Genomic DNA, 20,268 nt, shown 5'->3' on the forward strand with positions numbered 1-20,268 from the left:
CATTAAAGCATTTCAAGGAGGCAAAACAAGTTCAGAAAAATATTAAAGAGCAAAGTGAAGTTTTTATCATAGTTAGCATTCAGCACACATGTAAAGAACTTACGCCAAAGTATCATAATGGAGTTTATGCTCCACTTGTCTGTTAGAATATATATTCAAATTTCAGCACAACCCTTACAGAGAGGTTTCCAAAACTGTATACTGAAAGGTAGGCAGAGCACCTTATTCTCAAATGGAAATAATGTGCACCGCTTGGAGGGCTAAAATAGTAACAAGATCACCCATTTGCATGAGATATATTTAATACCAAACATTTCCAGCTACTGAATAGAAGTAAATTGGCCTATTGAGGCTGGCGCTCAGAAATCATTCCAGAGCTAACTAAACGATTCTGAGGTTTTAGTCATAATAATACTTAGGGCTTCCATAAGAAGGATTTGAAGACTTCAAATTAAAATATAATGAATAGGTCTAAGCTTCTCCGCTAAACACTTGAAAATTAAGACTTACTAGAATGCCGTGAAGGCCGGTGTTATCCCTTCCTTCAACAAGCCTCCCACCTCACCCTTTTCTATTTCAAAGGAATCCCTGTGTACAAAAGGCACGAGGAAATACAGAGAGCAGGAGGATCAAGCTGTGTATTGTGAGTGTCTCTTCAATAAGCTGTATACCATATAAAGAGAATACAGTGAGTGAGGCCATTTTAATAATAACGGGGCTATTCATTTCATGTGCCTGATATCTTGAACTGGTGTGGGCTAATTGTGTGGATAGTGAGAGGTCAGACAAGTTTTTTGAAAAGAGATTTACAGAATATTTGAACTTCTCTTTACCTCTTTAAAGTAACTTACCTAGGAAGGCAGCAAGTGGTCTGAGTTTTTGAATCGGACCTTCATTTGGATTCCACCTCTGCCACTCAACCAGCTGTCCATTGTTAAAATGGTGATGACAATGTCTACCTCACTTGACAAACGTGAAGATTGAATTGATGCATATAAACCCCATGTACGCATATGACAAATGCTTAATAAATGTTATTTTTCTCTCCTCCAATTTTAGCTTAAGCTGCAATGACTTAGGCAGAAATTCAGTTCCTCCATCCTAAATAGCATTTCTTTGAGCTAGTAGAGATTTCATTTAAGAGTGCTTAAAATAGTTTGTGTACATACGTTCTCAAAAACAAGTCTGTGTTAATTCATCACCTGGTATTTTTTTTTTTTTTTTTTTTTAGCTCTTAATGATCATAGTTGGTGTTCTGGGTAGCCCTGAATTCTATACTATTATTTTTATTAATTAAGGAGGTTCATTCTAATGAAATATTCGAGGTCAGAAATTTTCTGAGCAGAAGTAGAAACAATGAACAAACAGAATATGGTTTCCCCTGTCACTTCCAACCTCGGTCACAGAGTCTGTTCTCCTTTCTGAGTTAGATGACGTCTGACTTTAGCCCAGGGTAAGAAGACCCCATCATATCTTTTGGGGCTCAGTATCTACCCATGAACTTGACTAAGCAGCCTTTCAAATCTCTCTTCATGACCAGTTAAGAAGAGCCCCAGGGAGGGGGTTTTCATTTCATGTGTCTGGTATCTTGAACTGGTGTTGGCTAATTAGAGGGATATCTAGAACTCTCTCTGAGAGCACCATGTTCTTTAACTGGAGGAAGCCCAAGCAGTGATGAGGAGGCCAAGCTTGGACCAGTTGGACAATTCTCACTCAGGGGAGAGATGTCACTATGAGCACTCCATGACTATTATGAAAAGCTTACTTATATGTAAATGTACAATATATTTTGAAAATCTCTAAATTACAAACAGAGGTGCACATGTGTGGTGGTGAAGAGAAGCTGTGTGACTCACCTGGCCAGGCTGTTCACAGGCGGTCTGGTACCTGGCCTGCTGGCACAGCTCTTTGACCCTCTCATACTTGGGCAAGTGATTTGACTGTTGGATGTTCTTGTTGGATTCTTCTTTTTTACGTAGAAATTTCCTTTGACAGAAAAGGAAAAGCTTCTGATGTGAGAAGTGATCTGAATTACCTCCCCTGTGACCTGCCTGTTCTTTCTTCCCTGTCACAAGACTCCACATTCTTCAAACAGCAAGAAATGAATGTGCCCAGGGCTCTGACCACAAGAGTTCAACATCTGATGAATCCTTCATGACAAGCTGGGTACTATGAATATGAGAGGTCAGGAGAAAAGGAATCATTTCTCCTCACAGAATTAATTTCAAAATTTTGGACATATATGTATAGCTGTACATGCTCAAAATTCTGTTTGCTAAAAAAAAAATTATAGCCATGCTTTTCCTCAGTGTGCGTATAGAGGAAAAAAAAACAAAGACATTGAGCATTATAAGTCAAACAGAGAACTCCAGAAGCAACTCTGGAAATAATCACAATCTCATGTGTTTGTATATTTTACACTAAGAAAGGCACCTCAGGAAAAGAAGCAGAAAGGTGCCAGGTAGGACTTGGGAAGGATGGTTAAGAGAGTCCAATTAGGAACCAAGACTGAGAAACCAACAGTAAAGTCCATAGCCATGTCACAGCTTTGGTCCCATATTATGAGAATTTATTCTTTACCATTCTGATGCAACAATCATTATTTGCTGGCCAGCGAAGAATGACTAGCACATCATTCAATTTGGTTACTAGACTTATGAAATCTGCATGCTTAGTAAACCATAATAAGGGGGAAAGGTATCCGCAGGGAGAGCTGCCCACTAGGACTGATTCCCAGAAGCACCCCAGGAGCCAATAATTACCCTCTTTCCACGAGGAATGTATCACGCCAAATTTTGGCTTTTTTGTTTGTTCGAAACCTGCAAGCAAAATAATAATATTTACAGTTGGCATCTGGACATCTTTCCAAACGGACCTGTGCTAACAGTTTATTTAAAGGGACACCCCTCACTTCCCGCAGACTGTGACTGCATCTCCATCAATATGCTATATATAAACAACTGAGAAATTCTCAGCTTGGCATCATACGCACGGGCAACGCTATTTGGCCTCTACCTCCTTCGGCTGCTGGCTGGCTTTGGGAGCCAGTGTGCTTGGGGCTGGCTGTGGGAAAAAAAGTTGACGCACCTGTTACCTGGCTTTTCCAGGTCCAGAAGTTTGAGGACAGACTTTCCATCCACATCAGAAGGTGGGTCCAGCCCAGCAATGTCCAGGATCGTGGGGGCCAGATCAATGTTTAGAACGATCTGCGGGACTCTGCAATGGGACAGGTGGTTATGCCCCGGACCCTACACCAGTGCAGGGTGGCACTAGGGCTGCTTTCCCCATACATGACTCACTGGCCTTTAGTGCCTCACCCCTCTCGTCTGGTCTCCTACAGAGGGGAGCTGCACTCGATCAGGATGGCTCAGTGGTTAGCAGTGACCACACAGAGCAAGACTAACTGACTCTCACGGGGTCGTGGGAGAGGAAAGCAGACTCCTGAGCTCTCCACACTGTCACACAAATCTTGGCCTGATAAATTAATTTTTGTAAGATGTATACTTTCTTCTAAAACCCGATAGTCCGTAACTTCTCTGTTAAACTAGGGCTTTAAAAATCTATTTCTAAAAAAAGACACAAGGTTTTTACAGTTGAATCCAATCCATGCTCTGTGAAAAGGTTAGCCAAAAAACATGTACTTATAACACAGATACAGACTACAGAGTGGCAATAGCCGGGGTGAGGTGGGCAAGGAGGGGGTAATGGGGGCAGAAAGGGTCTTTGCTTGGGGCTAGCAGGGGCCATGATGTGGGTTGTAGATGGTGTTATATTGAGTTGTACACTTGAAAAATGTATAACTTGGCAAACGATGTCAACCCCCAAAATTAAAAACAAAAACACGAAGCCTGCTAATTCTGGATTTGGCAATTCCTAAGGTGTTTCTAATGACTTGAAGAGACATAATAACATTCTTCCTAAAAACCTTCCTCACTGCCAGTGCCTTCTGCCTGGGCGGTGGTGGAATCCTGCACACGGTTGAGAATGAGATACTTGGGTTCTGGGCCCTGACGCTGCTACCTCTGGGATCAGGGACTCTGAGAGGCACTGATGCTGTCTGTTGAGTTGCTCCATCATTAAATCAGGGGTCCAGGCTAGAGGCTCTTAAAGGGCCCTATGAGCTTTTAAATTCTACATGCATTCTTTCCTTCCACTCTTTCCATAATTGTTTCAGGCACACGTTCTCATTTTACACAGGACGTTCTGCTGTGGTTGGCAGGGCACGGGAACCCTATCTTACGACGGGAAAAGAGTGACGCAAAGGGATGCAGTGGCTTGCCTAAGGTGTCAGAAATAGAACTTGTCCTTTTGACTTCTTTTCTTTCTTTCTTTTTTCAATCATGCTTTAAAATGTTTAATTAGAGTTCTTTTTGTTAACCAGTGTCACTCCAATGCATTTAATAAAAAGTAAAAAGAAAATAAAAAATAAAAAAGTTCTTTAGCAATAATTAAAAAAAAATTAAAACTAAGAGGATGGCTTTTTAAAAAGGACAATGTATATGTTTCTGATTAAATAAAGTAAGGATAATGTTTCTAAATATCATATTATGTATCTGTGTACACAGGCCCATGTGTCACGAATTCTGGTCAATTTGAGAAAATGAATCATTGATAGATAGAGTTAGAGTTATTTTTCCTTTCTCTTTAAATAGTATACTTTAGTTAAATTAACAAGGGGTGAAGGGGGAGGGAGTGTAGGTTTTCATCTTCTAAATTACCAGCCTACGCATACCCTTTTTTTTGTTTTGGATGAAAGGAAACCAGACACTGAGATCAGTAATCGAATTATCTCAGATGCACATGAACTATGACAGACGGATTTTGCAAACAGAGAAAATACGTACATGGATCCAGGTTCTACACTTGGCCCGCGGATAAAGAAAGGCACACGAATATCAAAATCATATGGCATGGACTTCCCCTTGACCAGGCCGAACTGCCCGATGTGGTAGCCGTGGTCGGCGGTGTAGATGATGTAGGTGTTCTCCAGCTCCCCCGTTTCCACCAGCATGTTATACAGCTGAAACACAGCACAGGGGCACGTCACCAGCCATCGCGAGGGTACGATGACAACGGTGTTGCAATGATTTCCCCCAAATCTTTCCTCTATTATTTTTAAAAGGCAAGATTTGCTTTCATATACCGAACACATGCAAATGTTAACCACATTTTTTTGTTGTTGTTGCTTACAATCCTGGAGGGAAATAGTCCAATGATACAGTTGAAAGGTAACATTTTTGAATCTGGCACATGCTACTTAAAGGTCTTTGTTCACCTATTTGAAAAAATACAAATAAAAAACCTACAAAATAAGCTCCACCACCAAACTTACAGGTTTTACTTTGAAAAATTAGTTGTTAAAGTAAATTTAAATATGATCACTCTTACAGCTAGTTATCAAGGGCTAAAAACAGGCTTGCTTCTGAGCCTGAGCCAGCTAGATCTATCCTTAGGCGGGTCTTGCTTGGCTTAGGTTATGTTTTAAAATTCATGAAATTCCAAATACAATTTTTGTACTTCTGGATTCCTTTAAAAGGTTAGTAGATTTAACCATACTGGGTCCACATTCTACACGACAGAAATGAGCTCCCGCTCAGTCGTTCCTCCTTGCTGTAGATGGAGCACTTAATTTCAAGTTCACCACTCTCCATTGTCTTATACTGGCCCTGCTTTAGTTATTGATATTATTTGCTTAATTCCTGACGGTATTTGTGGGGGGTAGCCCTTGATTTATGATGCTTTGGATTTTTATGTCCTCTCTTCTATGGGCTCCACAAGAATCAGGCCTGGAGAGGCCATGGAAGGAAGCGCAAGATAAAGGGGCTGATAAATTCTCTTTCACTTCTCTCTCAACAAAACGGTAAAAACAAAAACAAAGCAAAACCACCACAAAACAGGATTGGCAAGACTGAAAAAGTTGGACCAAAACCTATCACCGAGGCAACTTCTTGTGCTTACCCTTTCCACAGAATCATCCACTGACATCAAAGTCTGCAGCCGTTTGCGATGTAGGACGTTGGTAAATTCCATGTGGATGGGCAGCATGGGTCCCGTGTACTGCATAATCCAGTGCTTATCCATATTTGGTGCATAGTTATAACTAGGAGTTCTGAAAATATCCAGAAATGAGTCTTACTACATATTTTTTCAGTCTCTTAGAGAAATACCTCAGGTTAACGGTTGTGAAATGATCATTTAGGAAAGATAATGAGCCTCTGCCAAAGTATTTTTCTCTCCCATGTGTCTTCTATACATTCCAGAGGAGCTAAAGTCTTCACTACCCCAAACAGCACATGTCCTCTGAAGGTACATGGCTTCAACCTTATATGACCAAGACTGGCAGCTGAAAATCTGATTAGTACAAGTTCATTTGGGTTCACTGAACAAAATGTATAGAAACACATCAAGGTGATCATGGTGGTAATGTTACAAAGCTACAGATAAAATTCAGAAATGTAGAAGAGAATGTTCTTGTGTTGATGCTAACTCATAAAATTTTATTGCTAATTAGGCTATTCAATAAAGTTACAAATATGTTATGTGGAATGATGAATCATAATTTCAACACATTTTTTTTCTCTTGAATTTACTAGGGCATTTTATTGATTACTTATATGGGGTGTGTAAAAGTAGGTTTACAGGTGTTTGTATGGAAAAAGAATACCAAAATTAATAAATAATAATACAAGAGTAGACTCTGTGTTTTGTGTGCTCACAACTTTTGCCCACCACTGTGTATCTAGTATATGAGTTTTTCTCATTCCTAACCTTGTTTATAGATACCATAGTTTAATTGGATTTACTGGAATTATAACCAAGTCCATTTTATAATACACATGCTCACCAATAAAGGTGTTTATTATAGACAAACCAATATTGATGCAAAGAATAATTTTTGTTAACTAGAGGGAGGTGGGTCCTAATGTTCTAGAACAGGTTGGTCCGAGCCTATATTTAATCTTGCAAAGATCCCAGTGATATCCCATACTTTACATTGGGGGCCCTACAAAATATATCACCTTCTCTTTGATGTTTTATCCAACTCTCTCAGCCAGTAAATGCTGCTACCTCATACTCCCGAACAACGTATCTTTGCTGCAGTGATTCTCACACTGAGAATTATCGGTGTATATATGACCTCTCCATCAGACTCTAATGTGCTTGAACCTTCTCCTTAGATATTATTAAACATGTAAAAGCAGTTTAGTATTAAAACTTAGTATGTATCATGTGTTAAGTATTGTGCTAAATGTTTTATATACATTAACTCCTTTCATTATCTCAGCTCTTCTGGGAAATAGGTTTGTCATTCCCATTTTACAGCTGAGAAAACTGAGGCTTAGCAAAGTTAACTTCCTCAGGTTAACAAAGCAGGTAGAGGAACCGGGACTCAATTCCAAAACCCATTTCCTTTAACAAATGAAAGAAAAGTGAAGGCCACTTCCTACCCTCAAGATTGCTTTTCATACGAACCACAACTTTAAAAATAGCTAGTCTCACAAAACAAGTAACAGTCTATGCTGATTAAAAAATTTAATTACCATCCCTGTTTGTTCTGGGAGGATCCCAGTGAAAGAGTGTACATAATGATGACTGAAGGTGACCCCTTCAAGTGGCATTATTAGTATTATAAAACTATAGAAACTGCCAGTCGCTGTGAGCCGGTGGGTTCAGGAGCCTTGACCTGGTTCTGTCGTGGAGTGAATTTTCTATGGGGTACGTGCAGAGTTCACACATGACTGTGCCCTGGGGCATTTCCATGCACACTGAGCTATAGTAATGCCACCTGTTACTATACATTTCCAGTGGACTTGCAGAACCTCTCTTTTGATAGTTGAGAATGCTGTTTGGGTACCGCTGGCCTTGTTGAAACAAAAAATTAGCTGGTGATCTATCTGCACAGATGCTGGTTAGCCAGCAGGAGGGCAACAACTCTAAAGCCAGTACAACACTGAGCACAGAAGACACTGTACAACTTATGCTCAGAAGTGTAAAGTCAACTCCCTTTTAAAAAGGCAGATTTGTAGAGTGGGAGAAGCAATATAGCTCAGTGCTCACCTGCCAATGGGGCTAATAGCATCTCTCTTAAGAAGTTCTTTTGAGGAACAACTTTATCTATCTACCTATAACTATATATCTATATCTATATAATATCATATCATATATCATATCATATCAATCTATATCTCTAACAAGTGCTTAGAACACAGAGGAAGTGCATGAGTTTCGTACATGAGCCAATAAACAAATATATTTTATATAAGTGTCTGGGTTGAAAAAATCCTGTAGCATCAAGAAACAAGCAAGCTCTCCAGGTATCACCTGCCATTCTTTTTTTTTTTTTTTTTTTTTTTTTCTTTTTCATTTTTCTGAAGCTGGAAACAGGGAGAGACAGTCAGACAGACTCCCGCATGCGCCCGACCGGGATCCACCCGGCACGCCCACCAGGGGCGGTGCTCTGCCCCCCAGGGGGCGATGCTCTGCCCATCCTGGGCGTCGCCATATTGCGACCAGAGCCACTCTAGCGCCTGAGGCAGAGGCCACAGAGCCATGCCCAGCGCCCGGACCTGCCATTCTTTTTAAGAGAAACTTTCAGTATCAACTTTTTTCTCTTTCACTGAGTATATGACTCAGAAACCGAACGCCCCCCCCCCCCTTTTTTGGCCTGAAAGGGTTCCTCGTGTCTTGAAAGTGAACCACGGGCCAGATCAGACTCTGTGTCTCAGGAGCTGGTGCAGAAGGAAAAGTCACCAGCTGAAGTTTCTCATTCTTCACGCAGCATGTTGAGTTACAAACAGGATTAGATTAAGTAGCTAAAGAGGAGAGAGGGAGCTTCTAAATCCCATTGGAAAGGGATTTTTACCCGTGGGGGGTCGTTTGAGGTCAGAGAAATATAGCAAGTTGTGTGAAAGGTCCCTGACCATTCACTGATAAAGAATTCGGCCATAAAAGATTACACCAGGTTTCTTCAAAACACCTAAACATCCTCTTCTGACGGCTACGCCCCTTCCTTCTTCCTTGGTGGGGAAAAATACCTTACACTGACTGCCTTTGATGTTGGTGCACCTTCATTTTAAAATAAATCTAGTGGACTTTTTTTTAAAACCACAAAATGTCAACACAAATAAAAACTTCAATAGGGAATTGAAACGGCGGGGCTCACGGTGGGCAAATTAGATCTTCCTCCAGTTACCTTGATGTGCCTGGTGTGGCTCCTCCTCACTTGGACGAAGAGCAAATTACAAGCCTCCAATTGGACTCCGGGTTTACAGACTGACATATGTTAAATCTGGCTTATATTAAAATGGAGAGTGCAAGTCAGTTGTCAAAGCTGTACTCTCCGGTCTTTTTTTTTTTTTCTCTGAATTTCTTGATGTGGGGCAGAAATCCCAGGTGGGATCCCAGCAGGGAGCAGGGAAGGGGAGGTATGCATATGTCTTTTAAAGGAAGACTGACTGCCACTGCTTCCCACAGCACAGCAGCTGTTCAGGGACCTGCAGGTGGAAGGGGGGGGGGGGGTCACTGAAATTGACAATGTTGTTGAAAACTGATCTTTTGCCAAAGGCCTGTGGTTGCCTCCTGCTGGGGTCTGCCAAATTCCTGGAAGATACAGCCTTCTGTCCCCCAGTGCTAATTAAGGCTTGCTTCCTTAACTAAGAATTGATTTACAATTACTCAAACGGGCCAGCCCTGTCAGTTGGAACGCAAGTCAGTGAAAGAAGCAGATAATTCATTTTAAGAAAAATTTGGAAACCACATATCCAATAGTTCCACGATGTTTTGAAATCAGACTTGAATTCTCATCTTGTTACTTACTAGAGTGAGGATGGTGGGCAACTTTTTCTCTAAGCCTCTGTTTCCTGATCTATATAATGGGTATAATACTTTAAGGAGTTCTTATGAAGGTTAAAAGGATTTCAGTGACTGAAAGAACTAATCCCAGGACCACATACCCATACTTATGAGCACTGGGAAAGAGCTTATTTTCCAGCTCATTTGGTTACTGTGGCAACCCTGAGAGGCAGGCAGGGCATTTTACTCCTGTATACAAACAAGAAAGTGAAGGGTACAGAAAGGATCTGCTGGGGCTGGAGCTCCTTCCGTGACATCACAGTGACCAGAGCCCTGAACCACAGTTCCCAAGAAGCACCTCAAAATCCCAGTTATCAAAAGGAGAACTTAACACTAACATTTCTTTCTATAGAAAAGTGAGTCCTGAAATCCTCAGCTTTCATCCTGATTGAAAACATTAGCAGCTCCTGCATCCCATTCAGATACCTCCCACCAGGTGCTGAGCCTAGACTTTCGTTGCAAATACAGAACACGGTTTGACCCTGCAAGGCACCCTGGATGCACCAGCGGAAAGGTAGGTAACACTGGCTGTTTGCTTTAACACTGAGAGGACAAAAGACCAAATTGTTGTTATAGAGTTTCTTTTGCTCTCTTAAAAAAGAAAAAGAAAAAAAAAAGAAGAAAAAATCCAAAATTCGCTTGAGTTACAGTCACATGTGCCTGGTCTGGTGAGACTTTGTTGTCTTTTCAGGTACAAGTTTTGCCCAGAATTGTGCACTCCAGACCTTCAACTCTCAAGAAAACGTACCTGTAACCCTCACTAGACTATTCCAGTACTTGAAAAGGTTAACTCTCACCAGCAAACTTCCCTGCACATTGTTTCTCTCCAGGCACTCTACTGGTTGGACTTTATTGCTCAGCTCTCTGCATTTTTAAGTTCAGCCTTCAACATCAATGTCAATTCTCTTTGGCCTTTGATTCCCTTTGAGTCTTGCGTATTGACATAACAGAAATAAGAATCCTGAAAATCAATAATGGCATCTTTCTTTTTGATGGGTGAATATTTTAGGAGGATAATTCTTACTAGCAAAGAAATAGTTTCAAGAAATGCATGTGTTGTAGATTAAATCCATACTTGGGGAAAAGCAAAGAACTTTTGGCAGTTCATTCTTACCACTGATGGCCTTTGTTGTCACCAGTGAAAATAAATATATTTCTATGTGTGTTACAGTTGAGTGTGTGTTTTCTTCATTTGTTATTTAGTCTCAAACAACAACAAAAACCCTGATGATCTAAGTCTTAAGGGGTGTTGGTAGCAGGACAATCATTCGCTGAGAAATGAAATAGGTTTCAGTTCCCAGAATAAGCCAGTTACAGAGATTTAAGACACACACTTAAAGCATTAAATTGGAAATTCTATACTTAATCTCCCAAGCCACATGATCTCAGCTTTCACTAAAATTGGACTTATTTAATTGAATTTGTGGAGATATTCCCCATATGAGTTCAAATGTCTTCAGGTAGGTAACATTGAACACATGCAGAATAATACCAAATGATCTTGATTATAGCTATATCATCAAACTAATTTAAAGAGTCTTCAATGGTGCAAATGCCAATTAGAATTTTGCCAATACCTAATAAGAACTACCTCTAATATTGACTGGGACTGTGATTGGTGTTGAGCAAGCCTAGTGGGAAGAGTACTGGTTCCAACAGAACTGAGTTTTGGCTCCAGCTATGGCCCTGTCTACTTATGTGACCTGGACAAAGCCATTTTGGGGTCTTTTTTTTTTAAGTAGACTTTAGGTCTTTATTTTTCAATTTAAAAATGTATGGAATTTTATTATCTTTAGATGTCCTTTTAAGTCATAAAACTGATTATTTAACTATTTTTATATTATTTGTAAAAGGTTTTAATGTCAGCTCCTTGGGCTGGTTGACACGTTTATTCACTTGCTAAACTGTGCTCATTAGAAACCAGGAGGTAGAGGTGAAACACTTGGTTCTGCCTTCAGGAAAGAGCTGCCTGTATCACTCCAGGGCACCGTTTACGTGGCATTTTGTATGAGTGCTGCCCCCTGGAGTTGTGCAGTTGGACTTCAAGAAATGGGATGAGCAGGAAAGATGAAGAGAAAAACAAAGTGGAAACACAGGAAAGGGGACAACTAGTTCTGCCCAAATCAGGAATTTTTATGGAGAATTTAAAATTCTTACATCTTCAGAAGCATTTCCTTTTCTATATTTTTGGAAGAAATGAAGTAAGAATGTTCAACTTCTACTCAAGGCAAAACATTTCTTTTCAACTTGAGGTAACAAAAGTGTCTCATAAAACTTTGTTCGGAGATTTACACGAAATAGTTTTCTATTTAACACATTGTGTTTGTCCAAAAGCTCCACTTTCAGAATGGTTTTTGCAAGTTAGTAGACATAGATTGTTCAAGGGAGATTTTACGTTTTGCTTGAACCTGTGTCTGTGTGTTCACACAGTCACAGAGACACATTTCTAGGTATGGGAAGAAGAAACTGTTAAAAAAGATATTTTAAGTTGATAGGGGCATTGTTGGCAGGAAGGTGATAAGGGAACTTTATATGTTTTCCATTGAATCATCCAGTAGGTCAGTGGAATCTCCTTGTCACAGCTTTTATCACAGGAGCATATTATGACATCACTGAGGCCAAGACAAGTTATGTCAAAGGCAGAATGAGAATACAGCATTACTCTGAGGATACTGGAGAGACACCTTCTAGAAAAGTACAATAGGCTGTTAGCCATGGCGAAGGGCTCTGTGATAAGAATGGTTCTGTGTATTATTACGATGAAGTGCCCTCATATTTCTCAGAGGCCAGGAGCCGCTGAGCTATTTTCTGATCAAACAGCGCCTTCTGTCATGAGTGGCCAATAATCCGCTCTCATTCCGAGTTGGTAGGCATAACCTCTAGCCTCAGTTTGTAAAGCCAACAAGCCAGTATTGGCCAGGCTTCCTTCCTTTGTTGGGAACAGCAAACACCATGGAAACATGATCTCTTTGCTCTAGGCTGAGAGGATCACATAGCTATAACCCAAAGATGGATAAAAGGCATCTCAATAATGCTTGGCCACCAAGGAAGGTGACCTAAAGGAAGTGTTCACATTACTTGGGTTCCTCCAATGTGGCCGTGTCTACAGCTTTGTGCTTTGTTTTCACTGGGGCTGCCAAATCTTTCTTCAGACTACTCAGCTTCCACCCCTCTGCTGCAATGGGTTGCTAATGTTTTCGCTAGGACACAGGCCACTCAGGAGCTCCATGCACCATGACTGGCACTTGTCTTCCATTTGTCTCACTCCTTTTGTCTGCAGACTGAACTGTGAACCTGTGCTGTCACTCACAGTGACAACGGACACACACTGACCCTCTCCAACCCCTTCCTCCAGTGACAGCTGGGAGACCTTTACAATAAAGATGCCAGCAATCCAAAGCTCCTAAGGCTGGCAGGGAGATGGCGGATCTCCACATTCTAGGTGCACCAAAGCCCAAGGCTTAGCGGCAAAGAGAAGCTCAGTCGCTCAGCCTACCACACGGATTTTCATTTTCTATGGCTAAGGTTGCTCTCCAAACTGGCACTTGCCCATAGAACACATTTTGCACCTGGGAGAGATAGCATAACCCGTACTGCTGCTTATCCTGTGTTTTTAGAATGGCCAGTTGCAGGAGGCGCATCACAATGTGAGTCTTTAAAGAGTGTCAAGAGATTTGTCATGTCACAATGGGCGAGTATCAGCCTGTCATTTCTCTAGCCGCTTTCCCTGGACCTTAAGTTGAACCAAATGAAACTGCACTTTTTGTAGGTCAGGAAAGATAAAACAAGAAAGGGCACCGTTACATGCTTCTTCTTCATAGAAAATATCGATAAGAATTAGCATCACTGAGTGACTGCCATGTCGCAGGACCTATGTGAGGACTTTCGCTATGCTGCTTCTCTTGATTTTCACTCATGGTACCATGTCAGGTGCTAGTATTATCATTATTTTACAGATGAGACAATGGATCTTCTGAGAGGTTGAAGAAATTGACAGTAAAAATAGCTGAGACAGGAACCTGCTCTTCTATGCCTCTAAGGACTGAATACTTGCCCCTCTGTTGCGTGTAAATTTTGCTTTATGAACTCCTTAGTAAGGCTCACAGGCGATTCATTTAAACTAAAAATTACTGACACTATTTCCATGTAAAAAACGACCAAGTCAGATATTATGCCACTACCCTACAAAATGATCTCCAGTGACTCTCTGCTTATGTTCATGTACAAATTCACTCAAATCCTTATATTCTGCTTGTTTCCCTTTCTAGTTTTAACCCCCCCCCCCCCACTTTCCTTACACCCTTTCTCTACTTCCTAGGTCACATCTTAGATTGCCTCACAGGGTGACCATTTGTCCGAGCTCCATTCTCTTCCTGAAGTAATCAACTCAGTCTGTAGAATCAGCTGCAGGAATTGTATCCACCCTTTCAGGCTCACTTTGAATGCATTCTGGTCCATGAAATTTTTCTGGTCCCCTAAAAAGATGTGAACACTTCCTCTTCAAAACTTCCTCAACACCCTGCATGCCTCCTCGAGGTCTTAACAGTTCTGGTCCTGCTGGTAATGTGGCTACCGGGACACTTGCCTGTACTCCCCCTAGAACAGGGAGCGAGGGCAAACTAGTTCTGCAAAGGACCAGATAGTAAATATTTTAAGCACTGCAGGCTACACAGTACTTGCCACAACGACTCAGCTCTGACGTTGTTCTGTGAAAGCAGCTATAGACAATATCTAAATGAATGGGTATGGCCATGTTTCAATAAAACTTTACTAACAAAAACTGTGACCAGCTGTGTCAAGCTGGAATTGGTCCCAGAGTGCCAACCCCTGTTCTAGCTTATGGTTCTCCAATGTCAACAACTGTGTCTTCCTCATGTCTACTTTCTATGCAGCATGGTGTCATAGGTGGCACTCATAAATATTGGAGAAACTGAATAAAATTTTTAATTGCTGGAATCAGAAGTGCTTTTTTAGCTATAACTGAGGCCCTGGGAACTCTGCAGCATCCTCTCTTCCTACAACTGTTGTCTATGCTTGACACTGACTGAGCTGCCAGACTGAACCCCTTGACCTGCGGCTGATTTTTCCACAAAACCTATTTTGCCAACCCTTCTTCCTCAAATCCTAGAAAACACTGGTCAAATTGACTGTTGTAGAAAGTCACCTTAGGCCGGGAATCTGCTTATGCAACTGAAGAAGCTACACAGGTGATTTCTGACTCAAAAGAAAAGGGGAAGTGGGTCATAGGGCAGGAAGGAGCTTGCAAAATCCATTTTCTTTCACTGAGTCAGCTGGATACTAGCTTTGTAAGTGATCTGTAGTGGAGAGGCACTGGCTACTCACAGGCTTCACTCATGAGTTTAGCTGCATGGTTACATGTAGGGTTGATCTTCAGAGGTTTACATATCTGTCCATGGGGCCAATTCCAAAACACGGGGCCTCCCCAAGACCCTATTCCCTAGGGGTTGGGCACCCTTGTTTACTCATTGATGATATTTTATGCGTTAAAACACTCAATTCTCTGAGTTCTTGGGCATGCTCAGTAGGTTATGGACCCTGGCTCCATATGAATTGTTAGTTTTTGTCCTAAGTCAGCTCTGACCTCCTTCTTTCTTTCTAAATCACTTGATACATAGAAATGATCTATAGTCTACTACCAGGAGTCATCAGTCTATTAATTACAATATAATCAGAAACAAAATAAGAACATAGCCATGTTTCCAGAAATGTGTAATGACCAGCAACTAGAGTGCCTTCAGTAGTTACTTCTCTCTCTCCATAGGAAGTACGGCTGACCTTTGAACAACAAGGTTTAAACTGCATCAGTCCACTTACGGAGTAGGTGCACAGTTGGTCTATCTCTGGGCGTGGCACCATGGATTCAACCAACTGTGGATTGGGAATCCGTGGATATGGAGGGCTGACTATATGCATTGTTCTATCCCAATGTATGCCAGGGACTTGAGCATCCACACATTTTGGTATACACGGGGTGGGGGGTGTCCTGGAACCTTGTAGGAAGCAAGAGTCTACTGTAGTTAGACTTTTGGGGAATCAGAACTTCCACACGGATTTTCAATTACAAGGGGCTCAGCACCCCTAAGCCCACAGGTCAACTATACATCTCATCCATTTACTTCTTGTCTGGGATCATGGCTAGAAAATCAATGTGGATAAAAAGGGATGGTATTTAAGCACTGCCAGATTAAGACTCAATTTGGGAGCTTTAGGAATAAAACATATATCGATTCCTGTTCCCAATCTCTCTGAGGACTGAACTTTCAGCAGACCCAGAGCCAGCTGCTCTGTGTGGAAGACTGCATATTATTACAATGCGTAAGAAGAAAATGTGTCAACAGAGTAAAAAAAAATCACATTCTTTGCTGCCAAAACACCCAGACTTGTCCACTCTTGGCTAGTGAGACGTGTCAGCATAATACAGCTCTCTGCTCTCTGTCTAGTCCCTAGTCTTTGAGCCTCCCTAACCCCTCCTCTTGGAAAGAAATGCCAGGTTACTTTAAAGACATGACCTGGGCAGGCCTCTTGGGCAAGCCCCCTCCAGCTGCTTTCTGGAACAATCTTAATTGCACGTCTGCAGCAAAGCTGCCAGTTTTCTCCCAGAAAATGAATCGTGTTTCAATCGCCAGACCAGGGTCGCCACTCAGCTGCTATGAAAAGCAAACCGTGTAATCATTATTATTATGAGGTGATACTCATGAATCTTAAGACAACCAAATTGATAAAAATCGCCCCATTCACCCTGTGTACTCCTATTTTTTTTCCTTTGAGCCACTCACAAATACTAGAAATGTGATTCCTAATCAATCAGACCACTTAGACGAGGCCCTGGGATTCAGGCCCGTTCTGTGGTGACCCAGCCAAAACTGGTGTTCCTGCCATGTGGAAGGAAATTGGGTGAGGAGAGAAGCAGGGTGGGGAGCAAAGGAGAGGCCCATGTTCAGCAGGTCCCAGATCCAACGGCATTACTCACATGTGTTGGGAAGCATTGGGGTACAGTTTTGAAAACTGTGGGGCCGAGTCCTCGGGGCCGTGGGGCGCAGCGTGGCTGATCACCATCATAATGGGCCTATGGGGATACATTCTCTTAGACATTTTGAAGTAATTAATGCTCTCGTTAGTGATTAAGTCTGTGAAGTAGTCCTGAAACATACATTCGACACAAAACAGAAATTACAAAAGGTGACAGTCATCAGATCACATTTGAATACTTCTTTCCTCAGAAGCAACTCACTGAATGACCAGGTAAGGTCTAAAGCCGGAAGGAACACTGGACTTCTCAGGGCAGCAAAACACCTTCCCCAGAAAAATCAGTTGCCAGTGACTTTCTAGGGTTGCTAGCTGGTAACACGCAAGAAATGTAGTTTAAGTAATATGCAACTTAGCAATTAGGAAAGAAAAAAGTCAAGTCCTGTTTGCCCAAGATAATGATCAGATCTGGCAACCCAAATGCTAGAGCACAGGAAACACCGGATACATATTTCATTCTCAGATTTTGTTGATGTAATCCATTGACAAAAAATTTAATTACTTCAAGGGCAGGAAACACCCACGCCCACGACGCATTCACAGTTGCAGAACACACACACACACAAACACACAAATGCAGAAAAAGATCTTTCCTTTAAATTAAAAATTCACCTGTGGGAATTATACAATAATTGCTAAAGAAAACCTTGGCCAAAATCAGGGTGCCAGGGAAAAACCAAAACGTTTTATTTGTTACTTTACTTGAAGCACTAAATATGGGAAGCAGTTGACTTCCTGCAGATTATCCTCTGTTAACGGCACAATTAAAATGATATAGTTGCTGGGATTCGAGCCTGACTTGTTAATAAAGTGACTTAACCTGCAGTGCAAGGGGTTGGGGCAAATCTCTGAAGGGGAGGGAAGAAATGGGATGCAAAGGAAAGAAAAGGCAAAAACTTAAATTAAACCACCTGCCTCTCTGTGTGTCAATGGCCCAAAGCTCCAGCATAAACTGCAGAAAGCGCCCCACAGTGTGGCAGAGGCTTCCAGGCATGACTAATCACATGTAGATTTAAGGACCCAAACAGCTGCAAAAGCAGTGCCCAAGGGACAAAAATCTGTGACTCAGTCAGTGTTAGGACAAGTCCACAGACTATCATCTTCTTCCATGGGAGTGTCTGTCTCATCCCTTTCCCCACTAAAAGAAGATACATACTTTTTTTGGACACAGTGTCTTTGACACTTAATCAACTGTGGTAATGGGCTAGTTCTGCTGATTTAGTCTTTGGAGGGACTCTTGATTACTCTGCTCTCCTCGGGACCACAGGGGTAGAAAGGTTAATAGCTTGAATAAGGAGCATGAAAAGCATCCCCATAGATAAAAAATGATGGTGGTGACAATCAATGCACTTTGTAGGACACACAGCTCAAATCTGCCTCCAAGGTCTCTACCAGCTCTCAACTTTGATGAGTCTGGGAACCTATTAGCAATGTCTGTGAATTAATTTGCATTCATTGTTTTCTGAAGGGTATGAGAGGAGACTTACACCTTATCTTCCACCAAGTCCCCTGTGCTCAAATCAGGTCAAGCATAAGGACAGCAATGTGCCCAAATTAAATCAAGTTCCCTCTTTCTCTTTCTACCAGCGGCTCTTTGCAATGATCTGTGCTAGACAGAGCAGGTTCTCGGCTTCTTTTAGGTAAATGAGGATAAGATGAGTATGACTGGAAGGGAAGAAGAAGGCTTTTTAGGCTAATTAGCGGGCTAAATGCACAGATATTTTCCCCTTCACTCCTGTGATCTGAAAGTTGTTTTATTTACATTGGCAATTGCAGAACCCTTGGGAATTTTAAAGTCTAATCTAGGATCCATTTGTTAGAGAGCCCTGGGGCATGTCAATTCCAGTTTCCACGAAGTGGTTTGGAAATCCCAGGATTGACAGCTTTAGAGATACTTGGGGACTGCAGCCGCCATGGGGCAGGTGTCCTTGTCTCCTAAGTTTGGTCAAACAGGAGTATAAGGGAGGAGTGGGAGTTCCTAACTTTTGATTATTCCACTTGTCTGCTCTTATTCTTAACCTAAATCTGAAGACAAATTGACTTTAATGCCAATGAAAAGCAAAACAGTACAATATGAACATTTGCAATGAACATTTGATTATGTGATCACATCCTCTGGGGGTGTGGGAGAGAAACCAAAAATTCTCACAAGAAGGGGTGGAGGCATCTATGATTTTCTTGATGATGCTTTCATCAAAGGCTGATTGCCTTGTGTTCTAATGAGGGGAAAACATCACTATATGGAGTCAGTGGTCCTTGAGAGCCTTTTCTTGCCTGGAGTTTAAAATTACCTTAAAATTTCTCATTTGAACATTGTGAGAACATAGAAAGCCAATCTGTGGATAGGTTAATTTGCTGAAAATGGCTGTTCCCCATTATGCACAAAGTAAATGGATGCAGTGTAAAAGTGCTGAAAATTACCTTTGCATAATCAAATCCATGCTTTTCTTTGATGCCATTGCGACAAACAGTGTAATTATAGAAACGAGAATTCTTGATTAATCCAAGCCATTCTCGCCACCCAGGAGGGATGTAGCTGCCATTATATTCATTGAGGTATTTTCCAAAAAAGGCTGCAATGGAGGAAAAATGGATTATTTTTTCATATGAAATGATTAATCATAAATAAATGTATAAATGCATAAATATGAAATGTTGGCTTGAAAAAGAGAATATAGAACAAAAGTTAACCTAGGTAAAGTGGATGCCAAAATAATGTTACTGTGGTACTCCAATCCTTTGGCAAAGTGACACAGACACATTTACCTTTTGAATAAATTAAAGCAGCCCCCAAGTACATGAATTGTAATTCAATAAAATCACTATAATTATCATGGTACTCTGAATGAGCTATTCTTGGGGTTTTACTGGGATCTGGATGAGCTATTCTTAGGGTTTTATTGGGATCCCAGCAGAACGTACCCTTTTGTGAAGTTGATGCAACAATCGAGAAGCAGCCAGTGTGAGATTTGGAATGCTACCCCTCGGCACCCATGGATTGGAGAAATGAAAGTTCAGCTTTTGTGATAAGTTTTTTTAACTTAGTGTTGGAGAGCTGTGAATTACATAAACACTACTAAAAAGCTTGTCTTTCTTTTTGCACATCCAGAGAATAAAGATTTCCCAAACCAAGGGACCATGGTCATCTTTGTTTTTATGGGACGTGGTCGGGGTGTTTATGTGTCTTATACTTTATGTCACCTGTGGTTACATTATGTGTATTTTACAAATGTGTATATCTAACTCTTCATAAGCGAAAACTCTGGCATCATAGAGCTGCTATGTAGATCACTAATTTTCATAGAATATAGTCATAGAATATAATCAAAGTATATGTACCATCCATACTCCACTGCTCACTGAAAAGGC

The 20,268-nt window shown here is 41.3% G+C and overlaps 1 protein-coding gene across 8 annotated transcripts in view; it reads right to left on the bottom strand.

Moving 5' to 3' along the window:
* The window catches only part of SULF1 (sulfatase 1), a 169,424-nt gene that overhangs the window by 33,273 nt on the left and 115,883 nt on the right, over positions 1–20,268 (bottom strand). For 7 of the 8 annotated variants that reach the window (XM_066378925.1, XM_066378919.1, XM_066378922.1 and 4 more), the window contains 7 exons: positions 19,321–19,472; positions 16,844–17,013; positions 5,959–6,109; positions 4,845–5,020; positions 3,088–3,216; positions 2,763–2,819; positions 1,857–1,986 (listed from right to left, as the gene is read on the bottom strand). In XM_066378925.1, coding sequence (XP_066235022.1) covers positions 1,857–1,986; positions 2,763–2,819; positions 3,088–3,216; positions 4,845–5,020; positions 5,959–6,109; positions 16,844–17,013; positions 19,321–19,472 — 965 coding nt within the window. The remainder of the gene's footprint in view (positions 1–1,856; positions 1,987–2,762; positions 2,820–3,087; positions 3,217–4,844; positions 5,021–5,958; positions 6,110–16,843; positions 17,014–19,320; positions 19,473–20,268) is intronic. The other variant, XM_066378924.1, reaches the window with a different exon arrangement.

This window comes from Saccopteryx leptura, chromosome 3 (assembly GCF_036850995.1).
Source record: "Saccopteryx leptura isolate mSacLep1 chromosome 3, mSacLep1_pri_phased_curated, whole genome shotgun sequence".
Lineage (NCBI taxonomy): Eukaryota > Metazoa > Chordata > Mammalia > Chiroptera > Emballonuridae > Saccopteryx > Saccopteryx leptura.